General features: G+C 41.2%; 1 protein-coding gene across 3 annotated transcripts in view; it reads left to right on the top strand.

Moving 5' to 3' along the window:
* BEAN1 (brain expressed associated with NEDD4 1) overlaps window positions 1–17,124 on the top strand; it is a 96,952-nt gene that overhangs the window by 56,423 nt on the left and 23,405 nt on the right. For all 3 annotated transcript variants that reach the window (XM_074286552.1, XM_074286551.1, XM_074286550.1), the window contains one exon: window positions 15,801–16,013. In XM_074286552.1, the coding sequence (XP_074142653.1) occupies window positions 15,801–16,013 (213 nt within the window). The remainder of the gene's footprint in view (window positions 1–15,800; window positions 16,014–17,124) is intronic.

Here is a 17,124-nt window from a genome sequence, read left to right as displayed (position 1 = left end):
GTCCAATTTGGCATAAAGTGGAGAATCCCGAAAGAAGGCTAGAAGCATAGATTGTTATATGACCAGATAGCCTTGAATGCCAGAATGAATTTTAATTTTATTTTGTAGACCATAAGACACTATTGATATGTTTTGGTCTAAAGAGAATTGATAGACTCTATTCATAAGAAAAATGTATTTACTTTTCATTTAGACTAGAGGCAACTAGGTTGTACAGTGGATAGAGTACTAGACCTGGAGGCAGAAAGACCTGAGTTCAAATATGGCCTCAGATACTAACCCCGGCCAAGTCACTTACTATCTGTCTGCCTCAGTTTCCACTGCTATGAAATAGGAATCATATGAGCATCTATCTCACAGAATTGTTTGAAGATCAAATGAGATAATATTTGTAAAGCACTTAGCACCTGACACATAGTAGGTGCTTAATAAATTCTTGTTCCCTTCTCCTACTTTACTTTTACTTATCTGTAAACATGTTCCCTGCCTCCAGTAGAATGTGAGCAGGTGCTTAATCAATGTGAGTTGAATTGAGTTGAATCAATCAAATCTTTTTTGAATGCCTGCAATATGCATACTCCTCTAGTAGACATTATAGATGGACATAAAGATGGATGATATCTTGCCCTCAATGAGCTGATAGCCTAGTTAAGGAGACAAGACAAACGTGCATGAAACAAATGAAATTGAGATCATTATGACCCATAAACATTGAGCTAATTTTAAAATTTTCAAGGCAAAAATTAAAAAGGAGAAAACTTTACAACATTTCACAAAATTCTGACTTTACTGCCACTAAAGGGCATTAACAAAGGACAGAACTTACTTCCTAGAATAAGATCTCACTTGAAAATACCTCTAATGCAGCCATAAATGGCCCTGTACAGGAAACAGGAAGGTTTAGTAGATAAAGTATTAGGCTTAGAAAAGGAAATTCTGGGGTCAAATCCTGCCTCAGACACATACTCTCTGTGACCTAGAACAAGGCACTTTATCTCCCTAGGCCTCAGTTTTCTATTCTGTAAATTGGGAAAATAACAGTGCTTACTGTTTTTTTGTGAGGATAATAGATGTACCCTTCAGATGTGGCCCTGATCCTGTTAGGATCACTTTAGTTTACAAGTAACCCTGCAGATGTACTTGACTTCTTTGCTGTTCTCCATGACAAATCATAAATCTCCGAATCACTAGTTATAAAGTGTCAGTCCTGGAAGGAACTTAGAACTCAAAAGGACCTCAGAACCGAAAACATCAAAACTGGAAAGGATGTTATAATTCAAATGAGTCTTTAGAATTATAGAAAATTAAAATACAACAGGACATTGGAATACAGGGTGCCCCAAAAACTGCCATTTTAGGCTTTAAATGATGGAGTCAAATAAGTGTTTATTGAAGCTTCTGTGGCACTGAGACTTTTGGGACACTGGACCTTAAAGATCAGAATAAAATTATACAATTTTTGAAATATAAAGGGACTATTTAGTCTAGCTGATTCCTGAAAGAAATCTCCTTCTTCATTGTGTAGGTGAGGAAACTAAGAACTAGGCAGAGGCTGGGACTTATTCAAGGTCACACAGACCCCCCCCACCCAAGCAGCTCTGCATTGAAAGAAAATTGGAAATCAGGAAAAGAGCAAACTCCAAATCACTTTATCACCCCTGCAGGTCTGGATGGCTGCTCCCTTCTGTAACCACTAATAACCCAAGCTTTGTTCCTCCCAGATTGGCCCAGCCCCAGGGGGTGATGCACGCCTCTCAGCCCCTATTCTCCAAAGCCTATTCTGTTTGCCAGAGTTGGGTCACTGGTGAGTAATGGTGGCTTTCTCAGCCCCGTAGGTGGAGGCGGTGGTGGGAAAGCAAAGACAAGGTACTTCCTGCCCTCCTCTGGCTACATTTATCTTGAGTACAGGAGAGTTACAGAAGGATAGCTGGCTGCCAGATTCACCAGGGAAAAGGAGGCTGGGATGGAGGTACTCGACACTCCCTGGGACAAGTGATGTCAATCAGTGCATTCCATTACCTGTGGTCCCGTTATTTCGCAGGCAGGACCAGTTCTATAGGGAGACAAGAGGGTATGAGAAAGGTATCAGTAGGTTCCAGTTCTATCCTCCCATGTCTCTGGATGAAACATCAGAAATAGATGTACATTCTACTGCCTACCAACCAGACCCAGCCACGAAGATGCTGATAATGAAGGAAATGATGAAGATGATACAGATTAGAAATTATAATAATAGCATTAATATAGCATTTTAAGCTTTAGAAAGCACTTTCCTGTCATTTTCCTCCGATGGGCCTTGGGTCCTCATCTGTTAAATGAAGAGGTTGTACTAAACAAGTTCTGTCTCTGTCTCTGTCTCTCTCTCTCTGGTGTCTCTCCCTCGTCTCTCTCCCTTCCCCCCATTCTCTCTCTGGTTCCCTATCTATCTATCTCTGTCTTTCTGTATCTTTGTCTCTCTCTTTTTCTCTGTCTCTCTATCTCCCTCCCTCTCTGTCTCTCCCTGTGTGTCTCTCTGACTCTATCTGTCTCTCTCCTCTCTCTTTTTGTCACTATCTGTCTCTCACACTTTTTTCTGTCTCTTTATCTGTCTCTGTGTCTCTCTCATTCTGTCTGTTTCTGTCTCTATTTCTCTGTCTCTGTCTGACTCATTCTCTCTGTCTCCCCCATCTCTCTATCCCTCTCTGTCTTTCTCTGTCTCTTTCCTTTCCTCCCTCTCTTTCTCTGTTTGCTGTCTCTGCCTCTATATTTCTCTCCTCTCTACTCTTTCTCTCTGTCTTTCTCTCTTTATCTATCTCTCTCTTTCTTTCTGTGTCTCTGTCTCTTCTCTCTCTTGCTCTCACTGTCTCTCTCTGTCATCTCTCTCCCTCTCTCCTTCTCTCTCTCTCTGTATGTCTCTCTCGTCTCTCTTCTCTGTCTCTCTCACTGTCTCTCTCTTTCTATCTCTATCTCCATCTGTTTCTTTCCTCTCTCCTTTTTCTTCTCTCTCTCATTCTGTCTCTGTCACTGTCGCTGTCTCTGTCCTTCCCCACTGCTAACATTCTAATTTCTGATTCTTGAGAAGATCCACTGTTTTTTTCCATTTTGCAAAGGGTAAAAACTGAGTCAGTTAGAAAGCCTTGCTTAAGGTCACACAACTGACCTTACAGCAAGGATTTAAACCCAACCCACCATTCCCAGCCAAGTCCAGTGGCCCCACACTTCAGATCTTCATGAAGCTCAGTGTTTCTTGGATCATTGCTGTGCGGCTCAGCTCTGACATCAAGCCCTTTTCTCCTGGAGAGGAGATAGTGTCTGTCATTTGACCTTGAGCTGTGCATGTAACAGGCACACAGTATTGATTATTAATGGACTGACTATTGATGGAAAGATGACTGAGTAAAGCTTAAGAAAAACTACACAATATAATGGAAAGGAGTCTGGAGACCTTCATTCCAGATCTGGCTTAGTCACTGACCAATTGTATCACCATGGTTAGTTCATTTTCTTTCTCTGGAACTCAGTTTTCTCATCTATAAAATGGAGAGGGAAATGTATCTCTTACAGTGAATAATTCACTTGGAAAACTCCTAAAGAAAGGAGTTTTTACTACTCTAATTTTGAGGGGAAAAGATTATTATTGTAATAGTGCTTGTTTCTAGTTGGGATGAGTGAATAATAAATGATAAGTCCCAGATGAAGAATCTGGAGATCTCGCTTCTATTGCTGCCTCTGCCATTAATTCATTGTGTGACCTTGGACAGGTCACTTTCTTTTCATCTCCTATGTCCAATGAAGGAGCTAGACTATATGATCCCTGAGGTCTTTATGAACCTTTGGCTTCTATAATTCAAATTAACAAATATTTATTAAGAACCATAAGATACCATTAGATATTTAATTCAGCTTGTCTCAGTTTTCTCAAATATTAGGTGGGGAATAATAATGGCACCTACTTCCCAGAGTTGTGAAGATCAAATGATACAGTATTTGTAAAGCACAGTACTTGGCACATAGTAAGCACTTAATAAATGCTTGTTTCCTTTTTTCCATAATGAACAATAGAGTTATCATGCCATAGTGGATTGACAACCACTCTTAGAGTAAGGATGATCCTGGTTTAAGTCTGACCCCTGGTATACATTGACTGTGTGACCCTAGGTAAGTCTCTTCACATCTCAGTGGCCTAGAGAGCTCACTAAGACTCTAAGTACAGAACAGGAGGTACTATCCTCATGGTGAGTTTCTTATGTCAATGAAATCTCCAGCCAAATTTGTGGCAGCTTCCTTGATGTTCCTCACCAAAAACATAACTATCTCTCAACTATAAACATGTTCATTGAGTCTTGCCCCTTCCTGCAACACTCTTTTGTCATCTCCACCTCCTGGCTCCCCTGAGACTTCCTTCAAGTCTCAATTAATGTCCCTCCTTCTACAAAAGACCTTTCCCAATATGCCTCTATTAACTATTCCCAATGCCCACGTATTGTACATAGTTGTTTTCATGCTATCTTCCCTATTAGAATGAGCTCCTTGAGAGCAGGAACTGTTTCTGCCTTTCTCTAAGCACTTAGCACTTAGACCAGTGCCTAAAAAATGCATACCAAGTGACTGACATTCTACAGGGTAGGGTACAACATGTGTACATATGGATCAATAGATAATAGATAGCGGGGATGAATTAAGGAAGGAAGGAAGGGAGAGATAGAGAGAAATATGGAGGGAGGAGGAAAGAAGGAAGGGAGGAGGAAAGAAGGAAGGAAGGGAGAAAGGAAAGAGAAGGAAGGAAGAGAGACAGATACAGACAGAAACAGAGAGAAGGAGGGAAGGAGAGAGGGAAAGAGGGAGGGGAGAAGGAAGGAAAGAAGAAAGAAAGAGACTTTCCAACAATGAGATGATTGAGCCATCTCCAGTGATCTTGTGATGAAGAGAGCCATCTATACCCAGAGAGAGGACTGTGGGAACTGAGTGTGGATCACAACATAGCATTTTTACTCTTTTTGTTGTTGTTTTCTTGCATTTTTTTCTCATTTTTTTTCCTTTTTGATTTGATTTTTCTTGTGCAATAAGATTATTGTATAAATATGTATACATATATTGGATTTAACATATATTTTAACATTTTAAACATATATTGTATTACTTGTCATCTAGGGGAGGAGGCAGGGGGAAAGAGGGGAAAATTTGGAACAGAAGGTTTTGTAAGGGTCAATGTTGAAAAATTATCCATGCATATATTTTGAAAATAAAAAGCTTTAATTAAAAAAAAAAGTAAAAAAGAGAGAGGGGGAAGGAAGGAAGGAGGGAGGAAGGAAGGAAGGGAGGGAGGAAGGAAGGAAGGAAGGAAGGAAGGAAGGAAGGAAGGAAGGAAGGAAGAAGAAAGAAAGAAAGAAAGAAAGAAAGAAAGAAAGAAAGAAAGAAAGAAAGAAAGAAAGAAAGAAAGAAAGAAAGAAAGAAAGAAAGAAAGAAAGAAAGAAAGAAAGAAAGAAAGAAAGAAAGAAAGAAAGAAAGGAAGAAAGGAAGGAACAAAGGAAGGAAAGAAAGAGGAAAAAAAGAAAGAAAGGAAGGAAGAAAGAAAGAAGGAAAGGAAGGAAGGGAGGAACAAAGGAAGGAAAGAAAGAGAAAAAAAGAAAGAAAGGAAGGAAGAAAGAAAGAAGGAAAAGAAGGAAGAAAGAAGGAAAGAAAGAAAGGAAGAGAATAAAGGAGGAAGGAAGGGAAAATGAGAGGGAAGGAGAAGGGAAGGAAGGAAGCATCTAATTTGAAGAGGATAAAAGCAATTGTCACTGGAGTATCAAGAAAAACCTTTTTTAGGAAGTGGAACCTAGACTGAATGTTAGAAAAAGCTAGGAATGCCAAGAAGGGAGGGCATTCCAGGCCCATAGAACTGTCTGTACAGAAGGATAGAAATGTAATGAAATGTAAAGAAAAGCTATTCCTCCAGCTTGGTTGGGATGTAGAGTGTGTCAAGGGAAACAATATGAACCAAATCCACAAAGGCAGGTGGAAGGCAGATTAGAAAATAGAATCCATTGCTTGGAATTTCAAGCTGAATTACTCTCCTAGAAGAATGCAATCATTCAGCATTTTGAAGTAAGGCAGTAATATAGTCAGACCTACTGTGTGCATGATAGATTGTTATGCAGAAAGACTAGAAAAGGGAAATCAATAAAGTTGTCATTTCGTTGATCTAAATAGGAGAGAAACTATGGGTCCCGACTGAGAGTGGCAGCTGTATTAACAGAGAGAAGGAGACAGATGGGAGAGATTGACCATATGTGGAGGTAGTCTGAGTTCCCAGCTACATGTTTTTGGCTAACCAATGGATCATGGGATGGTGGAGCTCAAAGGAATGTAAAACCTTAGAGTTTCAGAGCTAGGAGGGATCTCATAATGTAAAATGTTAGAAAATGAAAAAGTATGTCAAAGCTGAGAGGAAACTTGGAGACCACTTCTTCAATCCCTTCATTGTACAGGCAATGAAATTAAGTTTTAGTGAGGGGAAATCATTTGCCTGAGATCCATAGATATCGGGTAGTAGTAGTAGTAGTAGTCGTCGTCGTCGTCGTCGTCGTCGTCGTCATCATCTAACCATTTATATAGGACTTGCTGTGTACCAGTCACTGCACTGGTGCTAGGTGCTTTATGAGTATTATTCTATTTGATCCTTATAACAAGTCTGGCAGAGAGGGGCTTTTCTTAGACCTGTATTATAGAAGAGGAAACTCAAGCAACCAGATTAAAGTGACTTTCCCAGGTCTCAGACAGTACCAGCTATATGATTCTGGGCAAGTCATTTCACCCTATTTGCCTCAGTTTTCTCATCTGTTAAATGATGTAGAGAAGGAAACAGCAAACCAGTTCAGTATCTTTGCCGAGAGTACCCCAATGGGGTCACCAATAACTGAACAACAACTGCTGCCTCCCTCCTGGAAACTCTATCCCCTGTACCTCCTAGCCAGGCTTAAACTCAGGTCCTCTGACCCCCAAATCCTGTCTTCTTCCCACTACTCTCCCACCTCTGCATAGCAGCATAAAGAAAGTCACATAAATATAAGCTTATGCAAGTAAGGCAGTCTTCACCCTCTGCTTTATACTTGGAATGACAAAGACAGACACAGTTCTTTGATTCTTTCCCCCAATTCTTTTTGATTTCTCATTTTAAGATGAATTAACCTGAGGGAAGAAAGCAATCTTTTCTCAGCTGCAGAAAAATCTACTGTTGTTAAACCTAAATTATAATTTCCAATGGGCTCTAGCAAATACTGGTATTTCAGTGATCTATCCTTTACTTTATATTAAGATCCTTAGATTTTTTTTTAACCAGTGGCACCCTGGGGCATCCTTCCTATATGTGCAGCCCTTGTTCTCCTGGGGGAGAGACCGCCACCAGAATTCTGTATAAGGTCCGTTTGAACTCTGCTGGTGTGGGTGGAAGGCATGGGGTTGCAGGAGCAGGGGAGATCTCTCACTATATTGTTTTACTGTAGTCATATTTATCTTGTTGATAAAATAGGCCTCGGGTTGGAAAATTGGAAGATTTTTCCTCTTAATTTGAAACAGCCCCTGCCAGGCCTGGTGTGGCGTCAGTATAATGCCCTCAAGCCACAGCAGCTGTAAAGATTTATTCTCTAGGCCTTCATGCAAGCCTCTGACATTCTCAATTTGCAGGCAGCCGGTGAGCCAATCTGATCCATCCTGCCTTTATAATAAGGATGTCAGTGCAAGAAGAGAAAAGTCATTATCTGATAGCTGGCAGACACGATAAAGGAAAAGCAGAGTTAGAGATCTCAGGAGGACAGACCACCCTTTCTGCTGTGTTTCAGCTCCTCAAGGTCACCGTCAAGGTTGGATACCTTAGACATGGAGCCAATAATGTGTCTCAGGAACGCCTCAAACTCGGTGCCAAAAAGCAATTCATCCTTCAATCCTGTGGAGCTGAAAGGGATTAGAGGTCATTGATCCAGCCCCCTCGTTTTATAGAGAAATTAAGTGACTTGGCCAGGGTCACGCAGTCAGTTCCTATCGGAGATAGGGTATGAACCTTGCAAGGTCTTGCTGACTTCACATTCAATTCCTCTATTCCCCAATGCATCCTTACCTTTCCCCATAAATTCACCCCTCTCCCACACATACCTATTTCTGTCAAGAATAGCACCAGATTCATAGCTTTGTCATCCTTCAATCTTCCCTCCCCTCTCCATAATCTATTATATCCAAGCAATTGCCAAGTCTTGTCAGCTCCATCTCTGGGCTTATCACATCAGCCAACCTCTCATCTTAAGTCACAGCCATAGTAAACTGTAAGTGAGGAGTGAGGCAGTGCGGTTCAGATATGGCTAATGTATTGATTTATTTACCTGATTTTACTTCGTTACTTCAAGGGAAGGAAGGGATACAGCAATGTAAAATTCATCCCTGAGAAGTAAGAGTGGTATTAATAAATAAGAGTATTGATAAAACATTAAAATGAAATTCCTTTCATCAATTCTTTGTCTGTCCTTCATACAGCCCACCATCCTAGTATAGGCTCTTATAGGCTCTCATCATCTCTTCCCTAGACTGTTAGAATAATCTCCAAATTGTTCTTCCTTCCAGTGATTCCCCAATCCAACTTCCACACATTAGCACAGATAATCTCTCCCTAAAGCACAGTATAATTCTCTAGCTCAAAAATCTTCTTGCCTCTAGAATTAAAAACAAGTTCAACCTGGTACTTAAGCACTTTCACATTCTGGCTCCAGTCTCTACTTGATTGTTGAGTCATATCTGACTCTCTGTGACCCCATTTGCTATTTTCTTGGCAGAGGTAGTGAAATAGTTTGCCATTTCCTTCTCCAACCCATTTTACAGATGAGGAAATTGAGGCAAACATTGTTAATTGACTTGCCCAAGGTCACACATGTCTGTATCTGTGGCTGGATCTGAACTCAGATTCTCCTGACTCCAAGTCCAGAACTCTATCTACTGTACCACCCAGCCAGATCCCATTAGCAAACTAATTTAACAACTCCTTCATGGTTTCAGTCAGGCTGTAGTACTAACTATGAAAATCATCATTCTGTTCCTGCCTTATACTTTTGCCTAGATTGTGTGCCATGTCTGGAATGTTCTCTCTCTTCACCTTTGTGTCTTAGAATCCTTAACTTCCAAAGCCCAATTCAGATGCCACTTTCTTAAAAAGCTTTCCTTGATCCTTCCCAAGTTGTTCCTTTTCTCTTTCTCATATTAACTTATATTTACTTATCTGTGTTTGTATTATATTTCCCCCAGTAAGATGCAAGCTCCTGGAGGACAGAAACCATATAAGGCTTTTTAATTTTTGCATTCTTAATATTCAGCATAGTACCTGATACAGAGGTGCTTCATAAATAATCATTTATTTGAATTGAATGGAATGTGTAACAAATCACCTTATCTCTGGGTCCTTACTTGTACCTCATCTGTAAAAAGTTTGGACTGAATGATCTCTAAAATTCCCTTCTATCCATAACATATCAATCAGTAAGCATTCATTAAGCAATTACTGAATGCCATGCATTTCTCTAGCCCCTGGGTATCAAATAGATAAAGTGCCAGACCATCTCTTTGAATTCCAATCTGCCTCAGACACTAGTCATGTGATCCTGGGCAAATCACTTAATCACTGATTGCCTCAGTTTTCTCATCTGTAAAATGAGCCGAAGAAGAAAATGGCAAACCAGTCCAGTATTTTTGCCAAGAAAACCCCAAATGGGGTCACAAAGTCAGATAAAATTGAACACTCTCTATTCTTTGAGCTCTGGGGATACAAGTAAAAAATAAAAGCAATCTCTGCTCTCAAGAAATTTACAATATATGCATATTCAGACAGTATATACATAACTCAGTACATATAAGAGAGATCACCTCAGAAGGGAAGACATGGGCATCTGGGATGATCAGGAAGTCTCCTCTGCAAGAGACAACAAATGAACCACCTCTGGTTCCTAAGAGGTATTGGATATGGAGGGTAGTCTGCATAATGGGATAATAACATAAGATTTTGAGCTGGAGAGGACCTTAAACACTAGATAGTCCAGATGAGATCTGGGATCCAAAACAGCCCACATTCGCATAGCTGAATTCCAAACCAATACTTATTACTCCATTATTCTTTCTCTCTTGCCATCTCTCCATCTTTCATTATGTTCTAGTTTTCCATGTTCTGTGATCCCTTCTAGTTCTGACCTTCTGTCTTCTGTCATTCTTTGTTCTCCAGTCCATTCTAGCACTAATGGAGTCCAGTCAATACAAGAACTGAGTATTTACCTAGGGGATTGAAAGTGAAAACCCTGGAGACTCATGCAATGTTGGACTTATACACATCTTGTTTGTTTCATTGACCAAAGCCAGCTGAAATGGGGGAAAGAGAGAGAGGAAGCCAGAGTCCCCTTGGTATAAGGCTATTTTGTACTTGGCTGCTGTTAATATAGAACATTGAGCTGCAAGGTTCACAGAGTTATTGCTTCATAACCAGGGACCAAAAGGAGAAAAGACAGTATTCATGAAGAGAAACCAAGGGAAGATAGGAAAAAATCTATAGAGGGTATTGATTTTTCAGAGAAAAGCCCATTCTTGGGCTGCTGCAGGGTTTGAAAGGATTCATGGGTCTTGTCATTTAGACAAATGTGAGCAAACCTTCAGGCTGCCTAAGGCATTCTGACCCACTCTGAGATAGAGGAGAAGGGGGAGGGGGATGGGAGTGAAGGCAACCCAGCTCTCTCCTCCAGATGCCAGAGACCAATTCCTGTTCTCGTTTTGACAGCAGATATTTCCAAATGTTTCTCTGTTATTTGATGAAATATGCCAGACATTAAGGTAGTTCAATTTTGAATATATTTTCTTAAGTATTTGCTATTTGCAAATTCATATTCTTAGTGCCAGAAATACAAAGACAAACATAATAAAGAGATCGCTCTCAAGCATCCTGTTGTCCAAAAGCAGTAAGATGGTAGCGACATGTATCAACCAGTCTTATCAATAAGCATTTATTAAATACGTACTGCAAACCAGACACTGGAAATACAAAGACAAAAATAAAACAACCCCTCCTGGTGCAGTGAATAGAGAACTGAGTTTGGGATTAAGAAGACCCATCTTCCTAGCTAGAATCCTGCGAAAGTTATATACCCTATTTCCCTCAGTTTCCTCATCTGTAAAATGAACTGGAGAAAGAAATGGTGAACTGTCCTAGTATCTTCACTAAGAAAACCCCCAAATGGGGTCACAGAGTCAACAACAGTCAAGGAGCTTATTTATACCACAAGGAATTAGAAGGAGTAAGCAAAGGTGTGCTCCAGGAAATTGCTGTGAGAATTTTGAAGAAAAGGAGAACAATTGGAGAAGGGAAGAAGAAATTGTTACCAGGGAAGGCTTCATGGAGGAAGTGGCCTCTGTGGTGGGCCTTGAAGAAAGCAAGAAACTTAGCAGAGGAGATTTATGAAAAAAGACAAGGAAAAAAGAGAAGGCAGAGCAGGAAAAGGGGGTGAAGACTTGTCCAATTCGTTTGAAACTAAAAGTACATGAATGGAGCATTTAGTGTGAAATCATAGAGGTTGTTAAGTCCAACTCCATCACTCTTATGGATGAGGTAATGGAGACCCAGAAAAGTTGAGTGCATTGACCAGTTTCACATAGATAGTAAATAATTGCCTAAAGCCAGTTTTGCACCAGCATGGTATCCACTACAATGTGTAAATAGGAGCCAGGTTGTTGAATGACATTGAATGACAGAAGCAGGAGTTGATCCTTTATTCAATAGGCCATGGGGAGCCATTGGAGGTTTTTCAGTAGAGAAATCCTATGATCAGAGAACAGTATTAACCACTAATCTATGAGACAGGTCTCAGTAATCTAAGAAAATTGACTAAGAATAATGCCTGAATAATAATAATTTTTGAAAGATCATTTTATTAGGCATTTGAATGCAGATACACAAATTGACATTATACAAATTCAATTTAGCAGCCTTCTCCATGGAGTTCTGACAGGATGCCAAGCCGGATCTAGGAAGCGCCTGGCCCCTGGGTGTGTACTTTATTCAATTATCCTCAGCCTGGTGAGATTCAGGAATCTTCAAATGTTTGCGACCTTATATCTGCCTTTATGCTCTTTATATTGGAAGAGTTTGCTAATCAAATAAATAGCAAAAGCAAGTTTAACAAGGACCACTTTTAATCTACCCAAAAGAAATAAATGCTTTGGGAGCTCCCTTGTGCATGCAAACAATATTTCCATTAGGAACCAAAGCAGATTTCTTCTTTAGAGTAGGTTGGACAGGCCCACTAATACTGCACATCAAAAAAAATCTTAATTTCCCTGGGTGGTATGGGAGAAGGCAGCATTGACCTGAGTTTCCTTCTGTGTAGAATGATGGGATTGCATCAGATGATCTCTAAGAACCCTAACTAATCCTGATCCCTAACCCCAAATCCCCAAAGCTCTCACTTTCAATGTCCTAAAGCCCTTTTCGACTTTGATATCCTGTGACCTAAAGATTCCATATTGTAAGAGGTCCCCTCTCTTCAAGCTCTAACACTCAACCTTCCCAAATTCCTTTCATCTCTGATGGCTAATTCTGTGATTCATTCAGAAAGTGAGAAAGTGCCATAGCCTGCAGGGATTCGAGAATTTAGCAAAGAGAGGAGCAAGGGTAAGGATCTTGGAGTAATGAGTTTCAGCTGCTAAGTGGTCCGCGGTAATGAGGTCACTTTTTGCACTGCCCTGGCCCTGGCTCCCCAAGTGGACCAGGGAGAATGGGTAGAAGTACCCCGGGGAAATTGGTCTGTCTGGAGAGAGCCATAGTGAGCACAAGGATGATTTTGTTCCAGGATGGACTTCTCTCCTCCCTCCCCCAACCCCAGTCACAGCCAGGTTACCAGGTGGGCTTCAGTAATTACTCCTCTTCCTAGTCTATCAGAGAGACTTGGGGGCAGCTTTCCAATCTGGCGGCTCTTGTTTGCAAACAAGGAATGCAAGCTGTTTCAGAAAGCCTAGAAATATTCTTCCACATGTCCCTGTAAGCAAAAAGTCTTGGGACCTTCACCCTATTTGCATCAATAAAGCCTCTCTCTGTCAAAAGCCTCTCTGAAAAAGGTACTGTTTATTGGTTTCTTTGGTCCCCATTGTGTGTGTGTGTGTGTGTGTGTGTGTGTGTGTGTGTGTGTGTGTGTGTGAGAGAGAGAGAGAGAGAGAGAGAGAGAGAGAGAGAGAGAGAGAGAGAGAGAGAGAGAGAGAGAGAGAGAGAGAGAGAGAGGAGGGAAAGAAATAGGGGGCAGATTGAGGGAGGGAAAGAAAGCGAGAGGAGGGAGACAGAGAAGAGAGAGAGAGGGAGAGGGAGAGAAGATAGAATGGAAGAAATAGGGAAATGGGGAGACAGAGAGAGAGGCAGACAAATTGAGAAAAGGAGAGAGATGGGAGAGAAAGAGAGACAGAGAGCAGACAGAGAGGGAGGGGCACAGAGAAAGGGAGAGCAAGAGAGACAGAGAGGGGGAGAAGAGAGAATGAAACAAATGAGGATAATGGGAGAGGACAGTGAGAGAAGCAGACAGAGAGAGTGAGAAAGGGAGAGAGATAAAGAGAATAGGAGAGAAGAGCCTCTTACCTGGAATATCATAATGGCCTTGGCTACCCCATTTTTCTCCTTCAAGTCTATCCTAGTTCTGACCTGTGTGTTATCTTTGTGACCCTGAGAAAGTAATCTTCCATCTCTGAGGCTCAGTGTTTTCCCCTGTATAATTGGAATGCCTGTTTCACCAGGTACTTATGAGGAAAGTGCTTTACAGTGAGCTTAGGTGGCCAGTGGCTGGAGTTGGAATCTAGCATCAAGAAGACGAATTCAAATCCAGGTTTAGATGCTTACTGATGGAGTGATCCTGGACAAGTCATTTAACCTTTTTCTCCCTCAGTTTCCTCAACTTTAAAAAAGGGATAATCATGGCACCTCTCTTCCAAGGTTGCTATGAGGATCAGATGAGATCACATTTGTAAAAGTGTCTAGCACAGTGCCTAGCACATAGTAGGTCCTTAATAAATGCTTTTTTTTTCCCCTTTCCCCCTAAACAACAACATGCAGGGGCAGCCAGGTGGTGCTGTGGAGAGAGCACCAGTCCTGGAGTCAGAATTTGAATTTAAATTTGACTTCAGACACTAGATGCTAGCTGTATGAGCCTGGGCAAGTCACTTAACCCTGATGGCCTTAGTGTGGGGTTGGGGGGTGGGGGTGGAAACACAGTAAAGCTCTCTAAAAAATTGAAGGACTGTATTCAGGTTTCTAAATTGATATTCTCTGTCCCTTTTCCCATCTACCCACTCTTACCATCAGTGTTCAAAAAACCTCCATAGATATCCTCCTATCTGTGAAAGGAAGACCAGCCTCCTTAGCGTGCCACTCAAGTATTTCTCTGGGCCAGCTCCAATATACCTTTCCAATATTTTCCCTGCACACTTTGCAAGCCAGCCCTACTAAGCAGAGTTCTGACTTTGCTCCTTCCTAGCTGCATGGTCTTAGAAAGATCAAATTCTATGTACCTCAGTTTCCTCATCTGTAAAATGAAGCTTAAATTAAATGGCTCTAGGGCTATCCTATGATCCCTTACATCAATTCTTCTTCATCCTTGTATCTTTTCCCACTGTGATTAATGCCTGGAGTTACTTAATAAAGCCTAACAAATGTGCTTTGACATTGCTTGCCTTTGTTTTTTCCCTGCTTTGTTCAGCTTCAGTGCTCTTTAGCCCCACAGCAAATGGGGAAGGGAGGACTGCACCCAGAATGTCAGCATATGCCGAAGGTCCCACAATCTGATGGCTACATTTTGCCCCAACATGCCAGCTGTTAAGCCACAAAGGATCGACTGGGCCAGTAGCAAAACAGACACCTCCTCAGGGCAGGGTCACATAACTCAGGAAGACCACTGGAATATGAGTTGGAAAGCAGAAGCTGAAAGTCTACATTCAATTAAAAAAATTTTTTTAACTAAGTGATTTTTATGCCCCAGAATTTCTGCCGGATAGCCACAGGAGGAAATAACAGAGAAGAATAAGACACAGTTGTCACAGAAATTGTTCTTATTGTTTGTCCTTCGTTCTCGAAGAGGACCAAAGCTTCAGGGAGATGATGTCATGACATGCAAGTAAATTGAATTTAAATGAGGGAGGGCTATACAAGATCACCTGCCTCATTTTTCCTTCCAGAGGCATCTGGGTCCAGTGGCAAGATGTAGATCAGGATGACTGGAGATGGCCCCGGATGCAATCTAAAAGGAAGGAAGGCTAGAACAAATACAATATTAACTAGGAACTACTCTGCAACTACTATCCCAGTTCTATTTGACTGACTGGTCAGATCCCCAGTGCTCAAGGGGTTGGAAACTGAGGCAGACAGGGTTAAATGACTTGCTCAGGCTCATATAGCTAGTAAGTATCTGAGGCCGGATTTGAACTCAATTCCACCTGCCTTCAGGATGGTATTCTATCCACTCTACCACCTAGCTGCCCCCTTAACTTATTCTTCCAGTACTAGCTATGTAACCATAGGAAGTCATTTGACCTCTTTTTCTCAGTTTTCTCTTCTTAGAAATGGATATAATAATAATTATGCTATTTTTCTTGATTGTTATGGAGAAGCCACTTGGTAAACCTTAAAATACTGAAGAAATATGAGTTGTTATTATGGATCAAGTGAAGGATGATGAGGACTGTAATTAGATTGTGGTCCTAATTCATGAGGCATTTTGGAGGTAAAATTGATTCCCCTATCTGTCAGTTGTATTCATATGTTTTTTCCCCCTCGTCATCCCTGCCAACAGAAATTCACTCCAACCAGAGCGGCCCTGTCAACAAGTACCCAGTCTTCACAGAGAGCACCGGTGACCCCAGCCTGCTGGTGTCTCCTCTGCTGGTGGCTGGGGTGGTCATCGGCCTGGTGCTATTTCTGTCCTGTGTGACCATCATTGTGGGCAGCCTGCGGAAGGATGGGAGACTTCGGAATCACCCACACCTGAGGAGGGACCCTACCTATGGTGAGAGATAACTAGCCCCTTCCCTCTAGGTTAATCAGAGCCCTTTGTTGTCCAGTATGTCACAAACCCTCAATGGGCCCAAGGACCCTGTGGCAGAAGTCAGTTATTTCAGTGATCAATAAATGGAATCCAAAAATCCAAAAAAAAAAAACCTAGAATGTTAGAATATTGAATTTATAATGTTAGAGTTAGAAGGCATTTCAATGTTCATTCTTGGGAGTTTTGCTGTCCACCATGACATCTCTGACCTAGAGTAATATCCTCATCAAACAGAAGGGGAAATTGAGGCTTACAGAGATGAAAAGACTTGCCCAAATTCCCACCACATAATGGCAGACTTAGGACTTGAACTCAGATCTAACTATAAATCCAGTCAACCTGATACTCCTTTCTCCAAGCCAGAAGTCATTGAGTCCGTTGGTAGAGGAGGCTTCCATTTATGTCCAGAGCACTCCCAAATAGTGTCCCTCAAAGTCTCCATGTGATTTACTATGTAAATCTACTAAAAACATGGAAAAACAAAATAAAGAGTCATTGATTTGGGGGGTACATGCTATGTAGTTAGAAAAGAGAAACAAGCATTTGTTGAGTCTACCATGTAGGCTTATCAGACACTGTGCTAAGTGCTTTTACAAATATTATCTCATTTGATCCTTACAACAACTCTAGGAGATAGAGGCAATTATTAGACCCATATAATTGGAGGGACTGAGGCAGACAGTGGTTAAGTGGCAGAGTCACACAGCTAGTAAGTGTCTGAGACTTTCCAGGCCTGCACTCTTTCTACTGCATCATTTAAGTTGATTCCAATGTGATGGCTACAGACTAGTTGCCATTTTAAAAAGAGGATAAAATGAGATCATATTTGAAGAAAAGTGCTCAGCACAATTCCTGGCACACAATAAGGCACTATATAAATGCTTATTCCTTTCCCCCTTATATGTAAAATAAAGGTGATGGTCTCTGACATCTCTTCCAGTTCTATACATACAGTCCCATGACCTTTGCTGTTATGTAGTGAGCAGGACTCCATTGCTTGGTTACTTTGGGGTTCCTAGTCTTTATCTAGACCATGAAGAGAGTCTTTCAGACATAGGATTCAGTTGAACTC

The sequence above is a fragment of the Sminthopsis crassicaudata genome, chromosome 2 (assembly GCF_048593235.1).
Source record: "Sminthopsis crassicaudata isolate SCR6 chromosome 2, ASM4859323v1, whole genome shotgun sequence".
Classification (NCBI taxonomy): domain Eukaryota; kingdom Metazoa; phylum Chordata; class Mammalia; order Dasyuromorphia; family Dasyuridae; genus Sminthopsis; species Sminthopsis crassicaudata.
Note: the sequence above shows the minus strand (reverse complement) of the source record. Positions and strands in the feature narration are given on the sequence as shown.